At 40.3% G+C, this 19,287-nt stretch overlaps 1 protein-coding gene across 4 annotated transcripts in view; it reads left to right on the forward strand.

The window, feature by feature from the left end:
• Positions 1–19,287, forward strand: part of aqr (aquarius intron-binding spliceosomal factor) — a 56,817-nt gene that overhangs the window by 20,999 nt on the left and 16,531 nt on the right. For all 4 annotated transcript variants that reach the window (XM_035994532.1, XM_035994531.1, XM_035994533.1 and 1 more), the window contains exons 20-31: positions 613–782; positions 1,686–1,927; positions 2,136–2,285; positions 2,982–3,051; positions 4,574–4,684; positions 5,272–5,381; positions 11,797–11,932; positions 13,797–14,006; positions 16,027–16,164; positions 16,244–16,315; positions 17,189–17,376; positions 17,529–17,700. In XM_035994532.1, the coding sequence (XP_035850425.1) occupies positions 613–782; positions 1,686–1,927; positions 2,136–2,285; positions 2,982–3,051; positions 4,574–4,684; positions 5,272–5,381; positions 11,797–11,932; positions 13,797–14,006; positions 16,027–16,164; positions 16,244–16,315; positions 17,189–17,376; positions 17,529–17,700 (1,769 nt within the window). The remainder of the gene's footprint in view (positions 1–612; positions 783–1,685; positions 1,928–2,135; positions 2,286–2,981; positions 3,052–4,573; positions 4,685–5,271; positions 5,382–11,796; positions 11,933–13,796; positions 14,007–16,026; positions 16,165–16,243; positions 16,316–17,188; positions 17,377–17,528; positions 17,701–19,287) is intronic.

Below are 19,287 nucleotides of genomic sequence, written 5' to 3' on the forward strand. Positions count from 1 at the left end.
CCACATAGCTGTACACGTGCGCACAGACAGACGTACACATGGATGGGCACACACACACATCAGAGGCCAACAGGATTGAGTTTCACTTTCCTGCTCTGTGCCCTGCAGCTGCATTCAAGAATCTATTTAGACGTATGTGAAAGCTGCACTTGCTGCACCACACAGGCTCCCTATGGGTGTAAGCCTAAAGCCAGTGGCCTGTCAGTCAAGCATCTAAGCAATTCCTGTTCCTGAGGAGCCATAGTACTGTAGCTAGCAAGGCAAGCCAGGGTGAGCTCTTTTTTAAAGGGTTTTGTCTTTAATGGAAGGATAGGGTGGGAATTGTTATTGAAACCATGGTTTTAGAATTAGCTTTAGATTCAGTTGTGATATTAACCTTTGTCCTTCTAAAGATTTGCCCTGCCATTTTCTGTTAGTTTTCTGTTTTAATGTCCTGGCCTATGTTACATTTGTTATTTAGATTGTATAACACTTTGTAACAGTGATGTGAAAAATGGCATTTATTAATTATTATTATTAGATTATTATTATTTATTAGAATTATTATTTATCACTAAGGTTATCATTACTCTGTCGCTGTAACAAGTAGTCTCCCCAACCATTCTGGTCTAGGACCTGACCCAAAGCCTAAGCTGCGAGGAGATGCCAGAACCTTCCGTGTATGGCTGGACCCAAACCAGTATCAACAGGACATGACCAGCAGTATTCAAAGTGGCACCGAAGACCCATATGAGACTTTCAACATCATCATGAGACGCAAACCCAAGGAGAACAATTTCAAGGTTTGGACAATATGCTGAAGCAAACAGATCAGCCCTCACTGTACGTTGTATTTGAGTACTTTATCTTCAGACCCTGAGCTCTGGTCCTACCAACACCACCCCAGAGTGATGTATCGCACATATTATACTCTCTTGGGTATTGTAGCTGTAAGGTTGGGGCCAGGGGAACTCTGAGATTACCACCCACTCATGGCCCTCCCAGTGATCCCAATGAGAGACACTTCTCACTAGAAGTAGTCATGTGAAATGTACCTCCACCTCTCTCTCACCTTTTTAAGAAACCATCTGTGGTAGCAAGCCAACATTGTATAGTAGAGCTTTCTATAGCCATGTTATATTGTCAGTGTAACATTCAGGTGCCTGCAGCAGAACTGCTGTTAAGAAAAAGGTTAAGAGAGATACATCTGGTGTATGAAACTTTTGTTAAATATCTTATCTTCTTATGTTGTTTTGCTGTATTTTGTTTAACTTATTTTTTGGAATGTTAATCATGCAATCATTCGACAATGTTAATCATGCACAAAAGCATTTTTTTCCTGCTATTTCTAATTCTGCACACCCATTTCTGTCTTTCATAGCCAGAGCAAATGACAGATGATTTTGAAGTTGTTGTTTTTTATGAATTTGAAAAGAGCAGGAACTAATGGGTATTCAAGAAACATTCTTCTCCATCTTTGATGTGTGACATAGATAAAAGTTAACAAGTTCCCTTACCCAATGTTTGACGCTCAGGGTATTAAGACAGTTTGCAGTTCATTAAAATATAATTGACAGACATACAAATTACCTGCTGTCCCATCAGCCCACCACAAAGCTATTCTTATCCAGCTAAACCACCTCTTGTGGGATGGTTGTCTGTTGTCTGTGCCTCAATGCTCACATTTCTCTGTCTCTCTGTTTTAGGCAGTGCTAGAGACCATCAGAAACCTGATGAACACAGAGTGTGTTGTCCCAGACTGGCTTCACGACATCATCCTCGGCTATGGCGACCCAGGCAGTGCCCACTACTCCAAAATGCCCAATCAGATCTCCACATTGGACTTCAATGACACCTTTCTGTCCCTGGACCATTTACGTTTGTGTTTCCCTGGTTACACCATAAAGGTCACCGAGGAGAACCCCGATCTGCAAGTCTTCCCTTTCAGGTGAAAGTCAAAGATCCAATAATCAAATGATAAAGAGAAGGGTTTTGTTGAGGTTGATTTACCTTGATCAAAGTAAATGTATAGACATTCATATTTTATTGAATTGCTGTTGTATAATTTGCTTACTAGGTACAAATGAGAATACATACATATTGCATTGTATTATATTGTATTACAATAATCCATCTTCTTCCTTTTGCTTTACCAGAATCAAGTTTCCCGTCTCAAACAAAGCAGACAAAGTTAAGAAGAGAAAGGCTGATGAAGAAGTGGAAGACAAAGAGGAGGGCATGACCTTGATCGTTGAGCCCTATGTCACCCTCAACCGTGGCCCATATCCCTACAACCAGCCCAAACGGTGAGAGGTCAAGGCCAAGAGTCAGGCCTTCCCATTCACAATTCAACAAGGTTAGGGGTCAAAAGGTTGTTCAGTGTTTGGTCAAACCTTGACTTCTCTCTGAGGTCAGTGTACTGAGCATACCTTAAGTCCTTAACCTCTATCCAAAACATCTTTTTATTATAAAACAGCACAGAGGCTTATTATAGGTGCCCTACTCTGGCCCTGACTATTTTTATGTTTGTCCGTGCTTGTCTCCATGGTATTTGCTCTGACTTGTTTGCCATGTAATGTGTTGGTGCTATTTTGGTTGTTGTTATGCCTACAATTACTGATTTTTTTTTTTTTTTTTTATGCAATTAAAGGTGAACAGAATAGGCTTTAATATTCCTGTACTAATTATAACACCACAATATAATTGCCCTTCATGAAAATGTAAGACTCATGTGGTGGTGTTTTAGTATTTCCAGTTTGCACTTTGATATTTAAATGTTGATAGGAACAACGAGGCCTTTGGGGATGCCCTGACTTAACAATCTTTAAAGATGGTCTCAAAAAACCACACAACAAAACTTACGGCATTAAGCATCTCTTTTAAAAAAACAACAACAACTTGTGAAAGCTTTTGAACACAAATGTGTTTATGCTGTCAAGGCTATTAAGTAAATCTGACTAATTACTTGATTTATTAATATCAGCAATCTACATGTGTTACAGGAATACAATTCAGTTCACTCCTACTCAGATTGAAGCCATTCGAGCCGGGATGCAGCCAGGACTCACCATGGTAAGGACTTTGTTTTTTTCAGGTTTTATTGTATACATTTCTGACATAAGTTTCAAGACTGAATAGAAGCCACCCACAGAAAATCTGCAAGATCTAAATGATCTATTTGACATTTCAACGGACTCAACCAATCATACATAAGCATAAGTAGTTATCATGGATATCTGGCTTTCATGGAATACTTGTGTAGTATATTGTATATCTATTTTTCTTTGGAAGATTAAGTTGATAGCAGTACAGTCAATCCTAATGTTTCATTTTGTTTTTTGTTTCTAACTTTATTCTACAGGTAATAGAAAAAGGGAAAGTTTATAGTAGTAGACTTAATTAGTCTTAATTAGACGAGCTATGTGTTAAACCCATCCCTATAAAATCATCATGCATATCCAGGAGTGTGATGCTGTCTGGGTAAAGCCTCTAGTCAGTCCATTGATGCTGATACTGCAGATGCATACTGTTCCAGCTTGCTGGTATAAAGCCAAAGATTTGCAACTATTAATCTTAGTGTTGTACACCAAGGGATTTTCCTCACCAGTAAATAAGCTGTTGTTTGATGTCCCTATTCCATCACTCATGTAGAGTGATGAAAGATTTCCCTGAAATCCTCTCTTTTGGCATTGTCAACCACACATAAAATGACATATTACAGCTATGGATACACCCAGTTCATACGCACATCTACAGCTCTGTCATTCTAGCCTGCTGTTGTCATCTGAACAGAAGTGTAACACACACTTGTTTTGACAAAACTGCTATTCTGATGTGGTGATTGGAAGCTGGCAGCAGGGTCTGAGTAATTTATTGTGCAGCTAGCCTAGGTAAATATGGCAAGTAGGCTATCAGCAGAGTCGTAAAACAAGTCTACAACTCTCTCCTTTCCTCTCCGAACCCCCTCTAACCTTCGTCCTTGGCATATGTTGTTAGCAGCCATAACAAACACACACACACACACACACACACCCTCTTATGTAGGGGAAACAAGAAACTGATTATCTAGATATTCCTGATTTATTATTATTATTATATTCCTGATTACCTGAGATACCCAGACTAAGAGTAACTGTTTTACATGAATATTTATTTGGTAAATGATATGCTATTCCCCCCAGGTAAATATGAGGCTCATTATCATGGTAACCTGTATACATAGATGAAGTGCTACTAGCATTCAGATGACAAGTACAAAAGGAAGGCTTGAAAGATACTTATGCCTCCTATAGCTTTTCTCCATTTTCAGTAGCTCTGTGTTTTTACCCATCCGTGCAGTCATTGGGTCTTTGCATGCCAGGCAACACTGAAGTCCTGATGCATTGTATATCTGAGCACGGCCAACGATGGGGCTCCAGCCTAGCCCGTTCTGACATGCCCAGGGCCTAGCTGTCACAACCACTAGGGTGTCTCCAAGGCAAGCGCCTTTCCCCTGCGACCGAACTTCTGATTGTGCTTTTCTTCTGCTTCTTTCTGTTAATTTTTTTCATTTCCTTCTTTCCACCCCCTTCTTCGCTTCCTGCTGTGTCTCTAGGTTGTTGGACCACCAGGTACCGGAAAGACAGATGTTGCTGTTCAGATCATCTCAAACCTCTATCACAACTTTCCTGAGCAGAGGACCCTCATAGTCACACACTCTAACCAGGTTAACCCATCACACACACGCAGCACATCTACATCCAAACCGGCTCAGCACGTCTCTAAGCTAAGCTATGAAAAGTTTCCCTAACGCCCTACTCAAAAAACAGTGAAGCTGTCTGGAGAATTTAGGGCTTGTACTCAGAACTGCCCATTAATCCGGCAATGACTATATTTCAACCATAAAGGAAAAATTAATATCTAAGCTCCCTTGTTGTGACCCGGTCCTCTCCCCTCAGAATTTAATCATAAAGTAATCTGCTGTTGTTATACACCAGTGCCAAAAGGAACCTTGGCCACAAGAAGCATTGCTGGCTATAATGATAAAAAATCTTATTCTCCTGCAATAGTTCCCCCTTCCATTTACATTCCTTATACAATAATAGACACATGTTTGATAGCATTATAAATACCTCAAATATATTACAAACAGCACTGTATGAAGAATGAAACCCAATCCATAGAGACTGAAAAAGACACAAGTCAAAACAGGTTCATACGGACAAGTACTGTTGAGAAAATACACACACATTAATGAAATGATTTTCCATGTCTGATCATGCTTACATGTTGACATGGTTCATTCTACATCAGGCTCTGAACCAGCTGTTTGAAAAGATCATGGCTCTAGACATCGACGAGCGCCACCTCCTGCGTCTGGGCCACGGAGAAGAGGAGCTGGAGACTGAGAAGGACTTTAGCAGGTGATAACAGCAGGGGACAGGTGGGGAGGGAACAGACACAGATATATGTACCTAACCCAACAGAAATGCACATGTGATAATTGAGACAATTTTAATTCACACATGCATCTGTGGTGCATTGAACAAATGGTTACATACTTAAAGTGCATAAACATTGCAGAGGCAACCCTTACAGTTTGATCAAAGCGGACAATACACTCACGCATACGTACACAAAAGCAGTCCAGCTGCCCACATACATAATCAGTCTGACCCAACATAGTGACAGGGCTACTCGATACTCCCATATGCCAGGGCATGGACCTGGTTTGTCTTCATTAGGCGTTGTTGGCCCCTCAGGCCATTCCACCAGTGTAAGGGATCTCTTTCTACAGCCCTGCACTCAGAGGCAATTCCTGTCTGATTAACCCTCTCATCACTGGTCTGGACCACAAGAACTGACCTCATTCCATTCTTAGTAGGAGGATGGCAACAAGCTGTGTAGAGAGACATAGGTAGATATGGTGATGATGATGATCATGATTTTTGAAAAGATTTTCCAGGGCTGGCTAAATACATAATTATTAGGGCTGTCCATTGATTAAAATATTTAAAATTTAAAAAAAATTAGTCGCACATTTTTTATCTGTTCTAAATGTACTTTAAAGGGGTGATAGATATTATATAGGGTATTTCACACTGTTCCTTAAGGTCTCCTAATAGGGTATGTAACATTGGTTGGGCTGAAAATTGCCCGAATGCTATTTTATTAGGCCCTTAACTACCCTGTGAATATGGCTCTATTTGGAACAAGAGCTTTTCTTCCAAATATGGTATGCTCATGAATATTTAGATGAGCTGCGCGCTGATTGGTTTGAGCGAACCCCATAGAAACACATTGGAGACGAGACAGAAGGTCTCATATTTCAGACACTGCAAAGTTATACATTGTTTGTCGGGCTATTTCGTTATTAAATTCACTTCTGAGACTTTTTTATGCGAGAAATCAACTATATAAAGCTCAAATATGGGCCGTCTTACGAAAATTGATGGCTAATTGCAAATTTGGTAAGACGTGTCGGACTTTAGGAGCTCCACACAGTCTGACGAGAAAACGGCAACCTCCATACCCAGTGAAACTCACCGTTTCTCGGTTACTGGACTACCGGGGCTCCGCGGAGCTGGCTGGCTGCCAGCTGCCGGCATAACTGGAGTATATTTACAGTTTGAATTTCGTCACGCCACTTATATAACATCTACCCCAAGGTCTTATAAAGCTAACAATGGTGTCCGATTTCAATTTAATGCATTTTTTTGAACATTAGGGATTTCGTTAGCTGCTACTGTCCCTTCAATCCTATGGGTAAAGATCGCAGCTAGCTGCAGGCCCTGGAGCTCCATCAGGGCCTCGGCATTTTGTAGTCCAGTAACCCAGAAACGGTGACTTTGCGCGGGTATGGAGCGCCGCGGGCTTCCCTTCGTGACGGAGATCCAGCTAGCTCATAGCGAGCCGGAGTCTATGAAGTAGGACACACCGGGCGGCGAGGCAGCACCGGCCACTGTCACATAGTCTGCTGAGCTCCTGCTGAACTGCGACACACAGTCGGACAAAATTTGCAATTAGCCATCAATTTTCGTAAAACGGCCCATATTTGACCTCTACATAGTTGATTTCTCGCATAAAAAAGTCTCAGAAGTGAATTTATTAATTCATAATTAATTAATTAATTAATTAAATAGCGTACCTCTGGAGATCTGCATGACCTAGCTAGATTCAGAAGACTAAGCTGACCTCAGGTCGGTGGTGTAGCCTATGCAAATGTTGGGGCGTGACAAAGACTAGGAGTTGAGAAGTTGACGTCAACTTTTAGCTTTGTTCAGATTCGCCCGTTTCCAGCGGCAGTTTCAAAATGTGAGATTTGCAGAGTAAAGGGGTATCAATGAGATTTTGAGCTTCTATGTATGTCCTATTTACCCACGAACTGTCGTTATTCAACTATGACAAGGTAAAATCGGTTTTACATTCTATCACCCCTTTAAAATGGATATTCTTTAAGGTTTGAATGGTCTTATCAACATGGGAGCAGACAAATATGCTTTATGCTTTATGCAAATGTTTATTTCTATTGCACCAAAAATCGCATTTTGATGAAAACTTGTCAAGAAGCAGTATTAATCCAAATACCACTACCATTCCGTCTACTAAATCTGTAGTTAGTTATGGCTGACCAAAATAAAAACATTCATTAAACAAACAAATGCTTAATCCACAATGTTTCATGTAATGTCCAATAATTTGCATCCGTTTGATATAAATTTAGTCTATATTCACGACGTTCCACTTCCGGGATTACCCGACGCGTGTCTTTTTGCCGATTCCTTCCGCTTTCTTTGTGTTGGAATTTTAAACTCCGGTGGATTTATGAGGACTATGGTTAACTGCTCCTCAGATCTCTGCAGGATAAATTGAGACCGTTAGCTAGACTATCTGTCCAATCTGAGTTTTTTCTCACACGACTAAAACTATTTTTGAACGTACATTCCACCAAAACAAGTTCCTTCCTGAGGCTATTTTGCAGCGGCTCCGTGCGGAGCTTGGTGCCGCCCATGATGATTGTGATTGGTTTAAAGAAATGACAATAAACCAGAGCATGTTTTTCTCCCATCCTGGAATGCTGTGTGGACTAGCCAGGCCGCCCTCCGCAGCGCTGTGGAGAATGGTCTGGCAAAGCGAGACTAATATAAGTTAAACAGGGAAGTCGCTATATTGATGTAATTTTCCAAGTTCAGGAATACATTAGGCCTTTTTAATGAATAATACATTTGCAACAATAAGACTGAATAATTAAATGAATAAATACACATAAATAAATAATTACATGGATAAATACATTTAATTTCAGGTTTTTAGCTCAGTCAGGAAGGGGCCCTCTTAGATTTTTGGTGGGGGCAACATTACCTGATAGCACAGGTGGCATGGCCAAGAACATGCCTCTGACAAGAACCACTGGAGTCCTATTAAAGAAGACCCAGAAGGTGTGTGTGTGTGTGTGTGTGTGTGTGTGTGTGTGTGTGTGTTGCCTTGAAGGATAGTGACTCAGTCCTTACTACTGAGACAGAGTGAGCCAGGAAAAGAGAAGTTTGGGGGCAGCACACTGTAAGCACTCATGGCACACTTGGTAAATAGAGATTATCTCAAGATACCCAAAACATTTACAGTTCTACATGACTGCTGCTATATTTAACAGCTTTATGAGATGAATCTGCCAGAACCTTCTTTTTTCTTTTCTTTTTTTGCTTGCAAAGCTTTTTAGCCTGCTCCTAAATATAAATTGGGCAGTGTTATTGAATATTAATTAAGTTTTTAGGCTGTTACTTTATAATGTAGCCTACATTAGTAATTACCACCTTATCCATCTGTAGCACTGAGCAAATTGCACCCTATAGCTTTTAGCAACACTTCCAGTGGAGGAAGGGAGGGGTGATGCATGCATTTGCTATACTCTGTGTATGATTACTGCTCACTTTGAGGGTATGACTGTAGTATGAATAGCAGTGTATGGGAACAGGTGTCTGCACATGGAAGCAGTCTGTTACATTCTTTAATTATGCAGCAAATAACTCCTACATAAAAGAAAGAGCTTTAGCTAGCAGCATTTAATATATTCCCGCCTGCCTGGCTGCCTCATAACAACATGCAGACTCCACACTCCTTCCACCCCACTGACACCAGCGAGAGGAGAGAGCCAGAGAGTTTTAATTAACACTATACGAGATGGAAAATGGAAGGCAGTGCTCCCCCGAATGCCTAACAAAGGGAAAGCTACAGCACCATCAATTATCAATGCCTCCCTGCATTTCATAATGCATTTTTGTGCTGTTTTAATGAGATTGTAGGGAGTGCATGTGTTTTTGTATAGGGGAAATCTTCAAGAAATACCAAGTCGTATGTTCAGATGTGGACAGTCTACATTTGTACCCTAGGTTCTAGGTCAAAAAAGATTTTTTTGTAGAGGTGTGACGTGATATCGCGAGATTAATCGTGACGAGATTTCTCGTCAAGGTAAAATGTGTCTCGCGATATCAGCACACAAGTGCAGAGCAACAGCCTTGAAATTAGCATAGAAGATCCCCCGCCCGTTCTCATCGCAGAGCGATCGCGGAACAAAAAAGCTGCTTGTAAAATCCAGCGTTAGAACGTTAGAGAGTACCGCCGCTCTCCGTCTCCCTCGCTCTCTCTCTCGGCCGGGACACACGCGTCCGCAGCGTGCAGTTCACTGTGGCGCTGTCTCGCGCAGACCACTCTCTTTCTCTGTAAAAATGAGTCGGAAAGCGGACAGCAAAACCTAACTTTACTTTTAATGATACTAAACAAAGAGAAATGTTCTCCGTTCGTCCTATAATGGTCATAAATTGATTCTAGAGTAGCCTACTTCCTTATTTATTGCTGCAATTACTAAAATGCAGAGGAGAACAGAGCATCTGTCTTCACAAAAATCATCTTTTGAGTGTTTGATGGTAATTTATTTGTGCTTTAGAACGTAATCAATGTGAAACAATAGTAAAATAAGCTTTATTTCTCTCTGTCTACTGTACAATGACAAATTTGACGACAAATCATTTGGTCTCAGCTACTGCCAGAAAACACTTAGTTATGTTGTAACCTTGGTTCTCTGAGTGAAGAGACTAGCTCTCCATCATACATATGGAATAGGTAACCGTGTTAGTTATACAGGAGAGAAGCCAGTTATGAGTTTGTGGCAAAACCTTTCAGTGCTCGGTTTTCATTTTGGGACTTTCGATTGAATAAAGGTCTTTTTTCCAGTCTTACTTCTTTATTGTAGTTTTCTGTAAAATAGTGTTAAAATCTTGTCTCGATCTCGTGAACCCAATCTCGTGTCTCGTCACACCCCTAATTCTTTGTCAAGAAAATGTCATGATACCACTTTTGCTCTTGTTGGAAAGGAAATGCAGCATCCTCATTCAGATTTAAGAACAGTTGTTGCTGTTGTGTGCAAGTCTTATATTTATGGGATTTTACAAAAAAAAAAAAAAAAAGCTATTCTGTCGATAACTGCCGTTTTTCACACCTGTGTATCTATTCTGGGTTTTCTCTCTCAGGAGCTAAATTCATTACAGGTCCTGGGAAGCAAGGTCACTCCAAATGTTTATTTAATTTTATTCAGGCAAAACAGGCAGTCCACTGTGATGGTCTTTGAGTCATCTGCTGACTGAGGTGTTTGCAGATGGTCTAAAAATAGAGATCACCTCTAGTATTACCCTGTGACCCCTCCCATTTCCTGTCTTCCTGTGTGCTGCTTGTCTCGTTGCCACCTGATAATTGCTTTTAAGAAGTATTGTTTAGCTGCACAGTAGGATGCAGGATAGAACCTAAACAAACCTTGTGTACAGTCAAGGACAGTCATTGCCCTCTTTAAACTTTTGTACTCCATTGGGTCATATTTACAATATACAGTGCTCAGCATAAGTGAATACACCCATGCTAAAGTTGACTAAAAAGAGGAATAAAAAATTAATCTTTTGGAAATTGATCTTAATGCCTTAATTAAAAAAATGAGGAAAAATCTGACCTTTAAGGACACCAGTTTTCTTTGTGAATGAATAATGTATCGTAAATAAATAAATGTTCTTCCTTAAAATACAGGGGCCATAAGTAAGTACACCCCTATGTTAAATTCCCATAGAGGCAGGCAGATTTTTATTTTTAAAGGCCAGTTATTTCATACCTAGAGATTGGCATGGGGTACTTTCCATAAAATCATCTCTCAATGTAAATCAAACCAGCTATTAGGCTAACTGAAATAAAACCATGCCAATCTCTAGGTATGGTGAAGGGTATGTGATGTGATGATATTGTGTTTGCTGGCGCAAACACAATATCAGTAATTACAGCAAAAATTCGACAACTCAGAAATCACATAATCACTGTTAACTCTGTTCTATTAATCCACTCATGGCAATTTTAACAAGCTGATGCCACCGAGGAAAATTATCTATATCAGATCAGAGTCTGAATCCACAGTTAGAAGAAACGTCCGTTTGTTAAATACAGTAGTTTGTCTGAGGTCTCTGTCGGGGTTGCCATACCAGCATGTAGGTCGATGAACCTGGGTCTTGATACCAGTTGTTTTGTAGTGAAGTTGATACTGGAGCACAGGAACAGACAGGACTCATTCTGATTACGCAGTGCATCAGAAGTTTACATTACATTAGCGTAACAGCATTAGCAGAGTGTATTTTTGAAATGAGACCACGACCTGATTTATACATTTAATTCTAGAAACAGCCATTTGAACCTTAAATGTTAATCTTCTTACATCATTGTACCATTCTTAACCTTTTGTCCCTACGGTAATAATAAATGGTAAACTGTTAGCAGATTGTTGATTAACTATGCTGTGCTGTCTCTCTCCAGATATGGCCGAGTAAACTATGTCCTAGCCAGAAGACTGGAGCTCCTCAGAGAAGTGGGGAGATTACAGGAGAGCTTGGATGTCCCAGGAGATGTTTCTTACACCTGTGAGACTGCTGGACACTTCTACCTCTACCAGGTAAGACTAAAACTATGTGTGTATATGTTTCTGCAATGTGCAGAGAAATTCACAAACTGTAATTGTCAACCAATGTTGCATAGGCTATGCTTCTGATTTTGCACTTAGCATCGGTTCATACTGTGCATAATATTACATCAAGCTAAGAGTGTGTGTACTGTCCAAGTAAAATTCCTAATTGCATACAGGAAACAAACAAACCTTAAAAAAGTCTAGATGTTTTTCTGCCTCTCAAAATCCTTGAAATTTGTGTTTGGATATTAATATTGATTTTCAAAGAGAGCGTTAAGGGGATACAGAAGCTATTTTGCTGAATTAATTAGGATGGATTTCTGCATTGCCTGTCCTGTTCCTCGGAGATATACACGGCAATCAAACCCAGACATTATCAAAGTTTCCATTCCCCAGACACACTGCTCTTTTTGCCTGGACTGCAAATACCCTAGAAACAGTCTCAAGCCTTGCTGTTTATTCCTGTTACCTAATTATCACTGTCCTCTCGTGCTGCAAGAGAAATGCCACTGCAGACAATTACGTACTTGCATTCCTATGCTTCTTTGGAATGGTTCTAAAATAGACATTATTGTCAATTGTGACATAAAGAAGTGTGGTGTGTAGCTGTCATCGTCATCGTGTTATGGGGAGCTCAAGTTAATATCCAACCTTTTCAGTCATTAAGTATCACATCACATCTCAACAGCAATGCGAGACATACAGTATAAAAGCAGTGTAAAGATGGCAGTTACATAGTTCTTAGTGATGGTCATAGCTCAAACTCCATTCTATAGCACATACTTCACTGGTGAATAAAAGTCATAGCAAATACTTGGATACAATGGTTTTTAGTGTCAGAGTTTATGTCTGATGAAGTTCAGGCTGCGATTTTTGCACCTTGCCAGAAATCTGTCACACACACAAGCACACCACTTTGTTTCCTCATTAATTTGATGTTGCTTGGAGACTGGATTCTCAACCCACACTTAATTTTAGTATAGCTCTTGTGTTTATTTTAGCTCTAAAAACTGGCCAACAGTGTAGTTCTGTGACATTTGATGATGTAAATGTCAAGAAGCTGAGAGTAGTGAATCTGTGACCATTAGCAGACTACTTCGTCAGTGATCAATGATAACAACGCACATGTAGACATACTTAAAGTTTCGATAGTGATCCTAATAGTGCAATTAGGCTGAGTCCTCTAGTAGACTCGTTAATGTTGTTTTTCATAGGGGTATTTATAGAACTAGGCTTCCCCGCTGTTTGGTTGAAGCTGGTTTATTAAATGCTCAGCGGGGGCACCTGTATACGAGTGAGGCTATCGGTTCTCATTTGTTTTGCTATAGTCAAATAATAATAGAGAAAATACAGGCTGGGCAGAGCCATGCAGAACACCCACTGTGTGCTCGCATTTTGGTAGACCTCAGAAAGGCATCACCTAAGTCAAGGCTCATGCATACCAGAAAGTACCTTATTGTGTTTCTTTATGTTGTCGCTAAATCAAGTCATTAATTAAAACACTTGTTTTGTTGTTGTCCAAATGTAAACACCACTGTGCTGCCACAGTCCTTTGGTGTGAACAGGTATGATTTTTCTGTCAGTATAATACCACCAGTCATGCACACGAACTCACTGTCAATCAATCAATTCAAGAAATCAATCAATTTTATTTGCCACATGAAATCATACAAGGTACAATTCCAGGTTTGTATTTGTGTGATCACACAAAAACACATATAACCCAAATTCATACAAGCCACGATCATGTGTGGGAATTTTTAACATACACTAAACACAGACTATCACTACTGGAGCTCAGCCTCTTTACATTGGCTGTAATCTGTATGTCTGCTCTCCCTCCCTACCACAGGTGATTTCTCGCTGGGAAGAGTACATGAGCAAAGTCAGGCCTAAACAGGGCAAGACTGTGGAGGTGCAAGCTGTGGCTGCATACTTTCCTTTCCACAAGTACTTCTCCAACGCCCCCCAGCCTGTGTTCAAGGGCCGGTCATATGAAGAGGACATGGACATCGCAGAGGGCTGTTACCGCCACATCAAGAAAATATTTACCCAGCTGGAGGTAAGAATCTCACACACACACACACACACACACACACACACACACACACACACACAATACTAGTTCCCTCGCTGCTGAACAACACCCAGTGGGATGTAAGGAGGTTACTTCAGTGCAGTAAGGCAATTTTATTTATAGTGCATATGTCATTAAAGTTAAATTCAATGTACTTTACATTCAAATGCTCACAGCGACAAATAGCATACACAGAAGCAAACATCATCTCCAACTTCTCTCAAACTGAGGTAAACATATATAGCCCTTTCCTTCTTTTACTCAAACATACACACACAGGTTTATGTCAGCTGTATTTGATGGTACTTCTGCCACTTTTGCATCTCTGAGTTTTCATCACCTGTCCCTTTGATTCAGTTGATAGAGTGAATCATTATAAAAGATACTTAACAGTACTTGTACTATTTATTCGTAGATATGATTGCTGACCATTTTGAAAAGATAAGCAGTACAACAAAGTAATGAAGGCTATTACCACTTCTCTTTTTTACTCTCCCTGTCACTCTTTTTGACACTCTTTCGCACTTACAAACAGCTGAATTTGTTATTCCGCCTCAGTCCATCGAGTGTTTCTATAGGGATAACAATAACATTTCAGATTTATGGGAACACCAAGAAGGTCTCAGAAAAGCAATAAAGAAGTTATTGGCTGGAGGTAATATCCCAACATGTGTGGTGACCTTGATTTATCTGGCTGGCCTCTGTATCACTGCATCACAGCACCTCTCCCTCCTCCCTCAGCCTCACCCATGCTGCAGTGAAATCTGTACACCTATTAGGAGGTATTGCTGTCTATGGTACAGGGTAGACAAATCAACATTCTGCTGAATTTGCTTATCTGTCTGCCTCTTAAAATGTAAAATCTGTTTGGAATAAGCTGTCATAGGAATATCCAAAGAATGTATTGCTAGCTAGACAGACGGCAACAAAGTGTGCCTCCTGGGTTCCTCCTGTATAGACATCTCCTGTTCCTCCTCTGCAGTCCCACCACATCTTTACCGCTATTTACTTTTTTTCTCTCTTCGCTCTCTTCTCAGTGTCAGTGAATCCTTACCGTCTTGATTTCACCCTTCAACCGCTCTGGAGCCATGGGGGTTAAAAATAGATCTCATCAATATTGCATGTTTTGATTGGTTTAATATTAATGCTAAAATAGTAACGCATTAAATATTTATATCCTAGTGCTGTCCGAGTCTACTTCTTCCGTCTTCCCTTCCTCTCTCCCTTCCCTACCCCTACACAGCTAGTGTGGCAACCTGAATATAGCACCCCCTCTCATATTTCCCCTGTGTGCGTCTCCCCACAGTGTGGTTTTCATAGTGCCATGATATTGGCTAAATCTGTGCTAAAGTGCTCCTCAAGCTGCAGCTTTCGAACAGCAGAGCAGCCCTGTGGTTTCCTGACCTCTGTTACACTGCATCATGTGAAAAGAGGAGACCATTTCCTAATGAGGATAGGAAGCAGAGGGATTATGTTAATAACAATATGTTAAATGAAAAGGCGAGTAGGTTGCCAATCACTTCATCGTTTATGAATGTCTTGTCTTGAAAGTTTGGAGTTATAGGGAATCAAAAGTAGAGGCAATTGGAGCTATTACACTACTAGGGTTAAGCCACTGAGTTTTCTACACCTAATTTCTTTTTAATTGTGACACAACTGAATCTGAATATTAAACTGTGCCTTTCTTTTAGATGTGTGATTATTTCACCCTATAATCACCTAATCCATCATCTTCACCAGATCATCCATCATTTTGTCAGAATGCCATTTAAGTTTCACAACCCCACTGTATAAAACATGAAAGTAAAACTTTAACTTTTTCATTTAGAACACATCTATTTAAATCCATGATTGTCCAAGTTCTTCCCAGAGGTCATTAAACAAGTAGTTTTTAATTACCTTTTAGGACATTGCTCTTTTTTGTTGATTTCTTTTTGCTATTTGTGTTCCCAAACATTTCTGTGTTTTTTCTGGATCCTCACCTTTTCTCCTGTCTATCCTGTAGGAGTTTAGGGCCTTTGAGCTGCTAAGAAGTGGACTGGACCGCTCCAAGTATCTGCTTGTGAAGGAAGCCAAAATCATTGCCATGACCTGTACACATGCTGCACTCAAACGTCATGACCTGGTGGAGCTGGGATTTAAGGTACACTCTTTTCAGTTGACATAAAGACAATAACGTGGCTAAACTTGTATTTATTATTTTTTTATTTTATCTTTATTAGTATGACAACATCCTGATGGAAGAAGCTGCTCAGATTCTGGAGATCGAGACCTTCATCCCCCTCCTGTTACAGGTAACCCTATTCAGACTAAGTCTTAAGCTTTATGACTAAGACTGTGAACATTTGAGCTGTTAATCTTGACTATTGAAAAACTACAGACATGCCTTGACAGAAAACTCACTGCCAGGCCATAACACTGTCATAAGTTCTGACATCAAACCTAGTTTAATCCTTTACTCAGGACTCTACCAGACTTCTACCACCTGAGTTTCTCTGTTAAGGTCTGACTGATGGGCTCCAAACACAGTAATGGTGCTTGTCTTTGGTAGTTGTGCCTAATTGTCCGAGATAGTGCTAATGTCTGTTTACAGATGAGCTCATTAAGCACATCAGCCCATCCAACAACCCTGCCAGAGCTCCTCTCTTTATCTCTCTTCTGTACTGAGTCACAGTCTGAGAATGCCAGGTATATGTCACAGCGAAACTGTTAATTCCTCCTCCTTCTCCCATTCCCTTTCATTATCAGGCCATTCAACCCTTATTTCAGTGATCAAATCAACTCTTGACTTGCCATGGTTGGTATATTAGATTTGTCTGAGGTCAAGCTCCAAATAAACTAAATCTAATTAGCAAAACCTGGCAGCATGACATAAACATTAGTAGAAAAAAAAACTGTACAGGCCCTTCATGCTTCACTGCCCTGCTGGACCTAAATGTTATTCTATGCTGAAGATCTGATTTTACATAAACTATTGAATAAAGTTGGACAACGTGGTAATCAGTTAGACTATATAGGTTAGTTTTTAATTCATACAGCTAATATACCGATCGATTACAGATCAAAGTCTATTACCTACATTTTAATAAGACTAGTACAGACTCCTGCATTTTATTTAGGTGTAACCAGGTGTACCACTTATTTTTTCTATCTTCCCCTTTCTACAGAACCCAGAGGATGGCTACAGCAGGCTGAAACGTTGGATCATGATTGGAGACCACCACCAGTTGCCCCCTGTTATCAAGAACATGGCCTTCCAGAAGTACTCCAACATGGAGCAGTCTCTCTTCACCCGATTTGTGCGCCTTGGAGTGCCCACCATAGATCTGGATGCACAGGGTCGTGCACGTGCAAGGTGGGTCACCCTGCTGCAGCATCAAGCTAGAATCACTTTGGACCAACTCAATTTCACAAATGATGCAGTATCTTAGTGATTGGTACTGTCTCCTCACACAAAGGACATGGCAACAATGTGACTTAATGTGTTGCTATCTTCCTGTCCCACAGCCTGTGTAACCTGTACAACTGGCGCTACAAACACCTGGGGAACCTGCCTCATGTTCAGCAACTGCCTGAGTTCCAGGTGCCCAACCCTGGCCTGACCTTTGACTTCCAGTTAATTAACGTGGAGGACTTCAATGGAGTGGGAGAATCTGAGCCCAACCCTTACTTCTACCAGGTCAGTAGTAGTGCACACCACAGTACACAAATACAAACACAGCACAACTGTTATTTGTGCTATGGATGTCTACCAGTTATATTACACATTCAAACCACTCTTTCTACTTTAGAAAAATAAAACTATGACCAAAACTGAAATAACATAAATATCAAATGAGTAATTTTTAGAAAATAACAACTTTTAATGTATTGTGGAAACTAACTAAAACAAAACTGGAATTGAATACTAAGGGTAGACATGATTTCAACTGTAAATACCCTGCTGCCTACAGCATGAACCTACACAGACCCATATATGCATTACTTCAATTTGGAGAGCTGTGAACGCACAGTATGCAACACAAAATTCAGTATATCTGTAGCACATACACAATGTTATAAAAGCAGAAATAGTTTGTGTTACTCAATGGGTGGCAGTTTCTAAGCACAATTTATACACTCCTTTAAACGGATACACACTCATGCACACTTAGTTCCACTAGAGCAGAGAACCGTATTCCTCCGTGACCTCCATTTCCTCTGAATCGGTTGTTGTACAGCAGTTCATTCATTTTAAATGTTTAATGGTTTAGCTACTGGTCCTTATGATATATTCATAACCCTGCTTAGTCTGTAGCTAGCACTAGCTGCCCAGCACAGACCAGTGTGTTTGCCTTTCACACCAAGAGCTAGATTGTGTTTCATCATGACATTGCTGAGACACTCAAGACTGTGTGTGGACGGAGGGCAGGGTCGATAGGGCTGCGTTAAAATAAAAATGTTTTCTTTGGCACCACACCAGCACAGGAGCACAAAAATTACTGTCAAATAGAACAGCATAACTGTGATAAAAACATTTTGAGTACATGTAACATGAATCTAGTTACATTAACTGGATTAATAGTGGTTCTGAAAAACTGTATTCCTTTTTAATAAAGGAAGGAAGCTAAAACCTGAATAGACACGACATACATTTTACAATAAACAGAAAGACTTCCAGGACACAACAGTTTGTTTCAATCAGAAAGTCAGCAACACTTGATTTCAAGTAAAGTCTATTTGTCTAATGATTACAATAGATACTAATTAGTAAATACATCAATTAAGACACTAATTTGTTAATAAGCTCATGGCCAATGAACATTTATCAGTGCTTCATGAATGTTACTGCAGCGTTCAACACTGTGCATGCTCATGTCCCTGAAGCTTCTTATTGTTCTTAAATCCAGACCATGTGCACTTCTTGAGGCACCAAGTCACATGAACCTCAATTCCATTTGCCTGTTGCCATTTTCAAGCTCCTCAAGGGAATTGCCAGTACCACTGACTATGCCTTTCGCACACACTCTCACATGCACTTTCCTAGGAACCTGAAGAGATAAATTGGACACTAGAGAAGCAGTTGTACCCAGTGCATGCTGAATGCCTGTCACAGCTGAACAAACAGTGCCACAACCCTACTTTGCACTTACACAGGAACTGCAAGACCATCATACACACAAACACATATGCGTTGTGCACTCAGACACTCCATAGTCCAAAGGTCTGTTCCTGCTTCTTCACCTCATTTGTTAAAGCCCTTTCCATATTAAGTCTCGGCCCATTG

This window comes from Sander lucioperca, chromosome 18 (genome assembly GCF_008315115.2).
Source record: "Sander lucioperca isolate FBNREF2018 chromosome 18, SLUC_FBN_1.2, whole genome shotgun sequence".
Lineage (NCBI taxonomy): Eukaryota > Metazoa > Chordata > Actinopteri > Perciformes > Percidae > Sander > Sander lucioperca.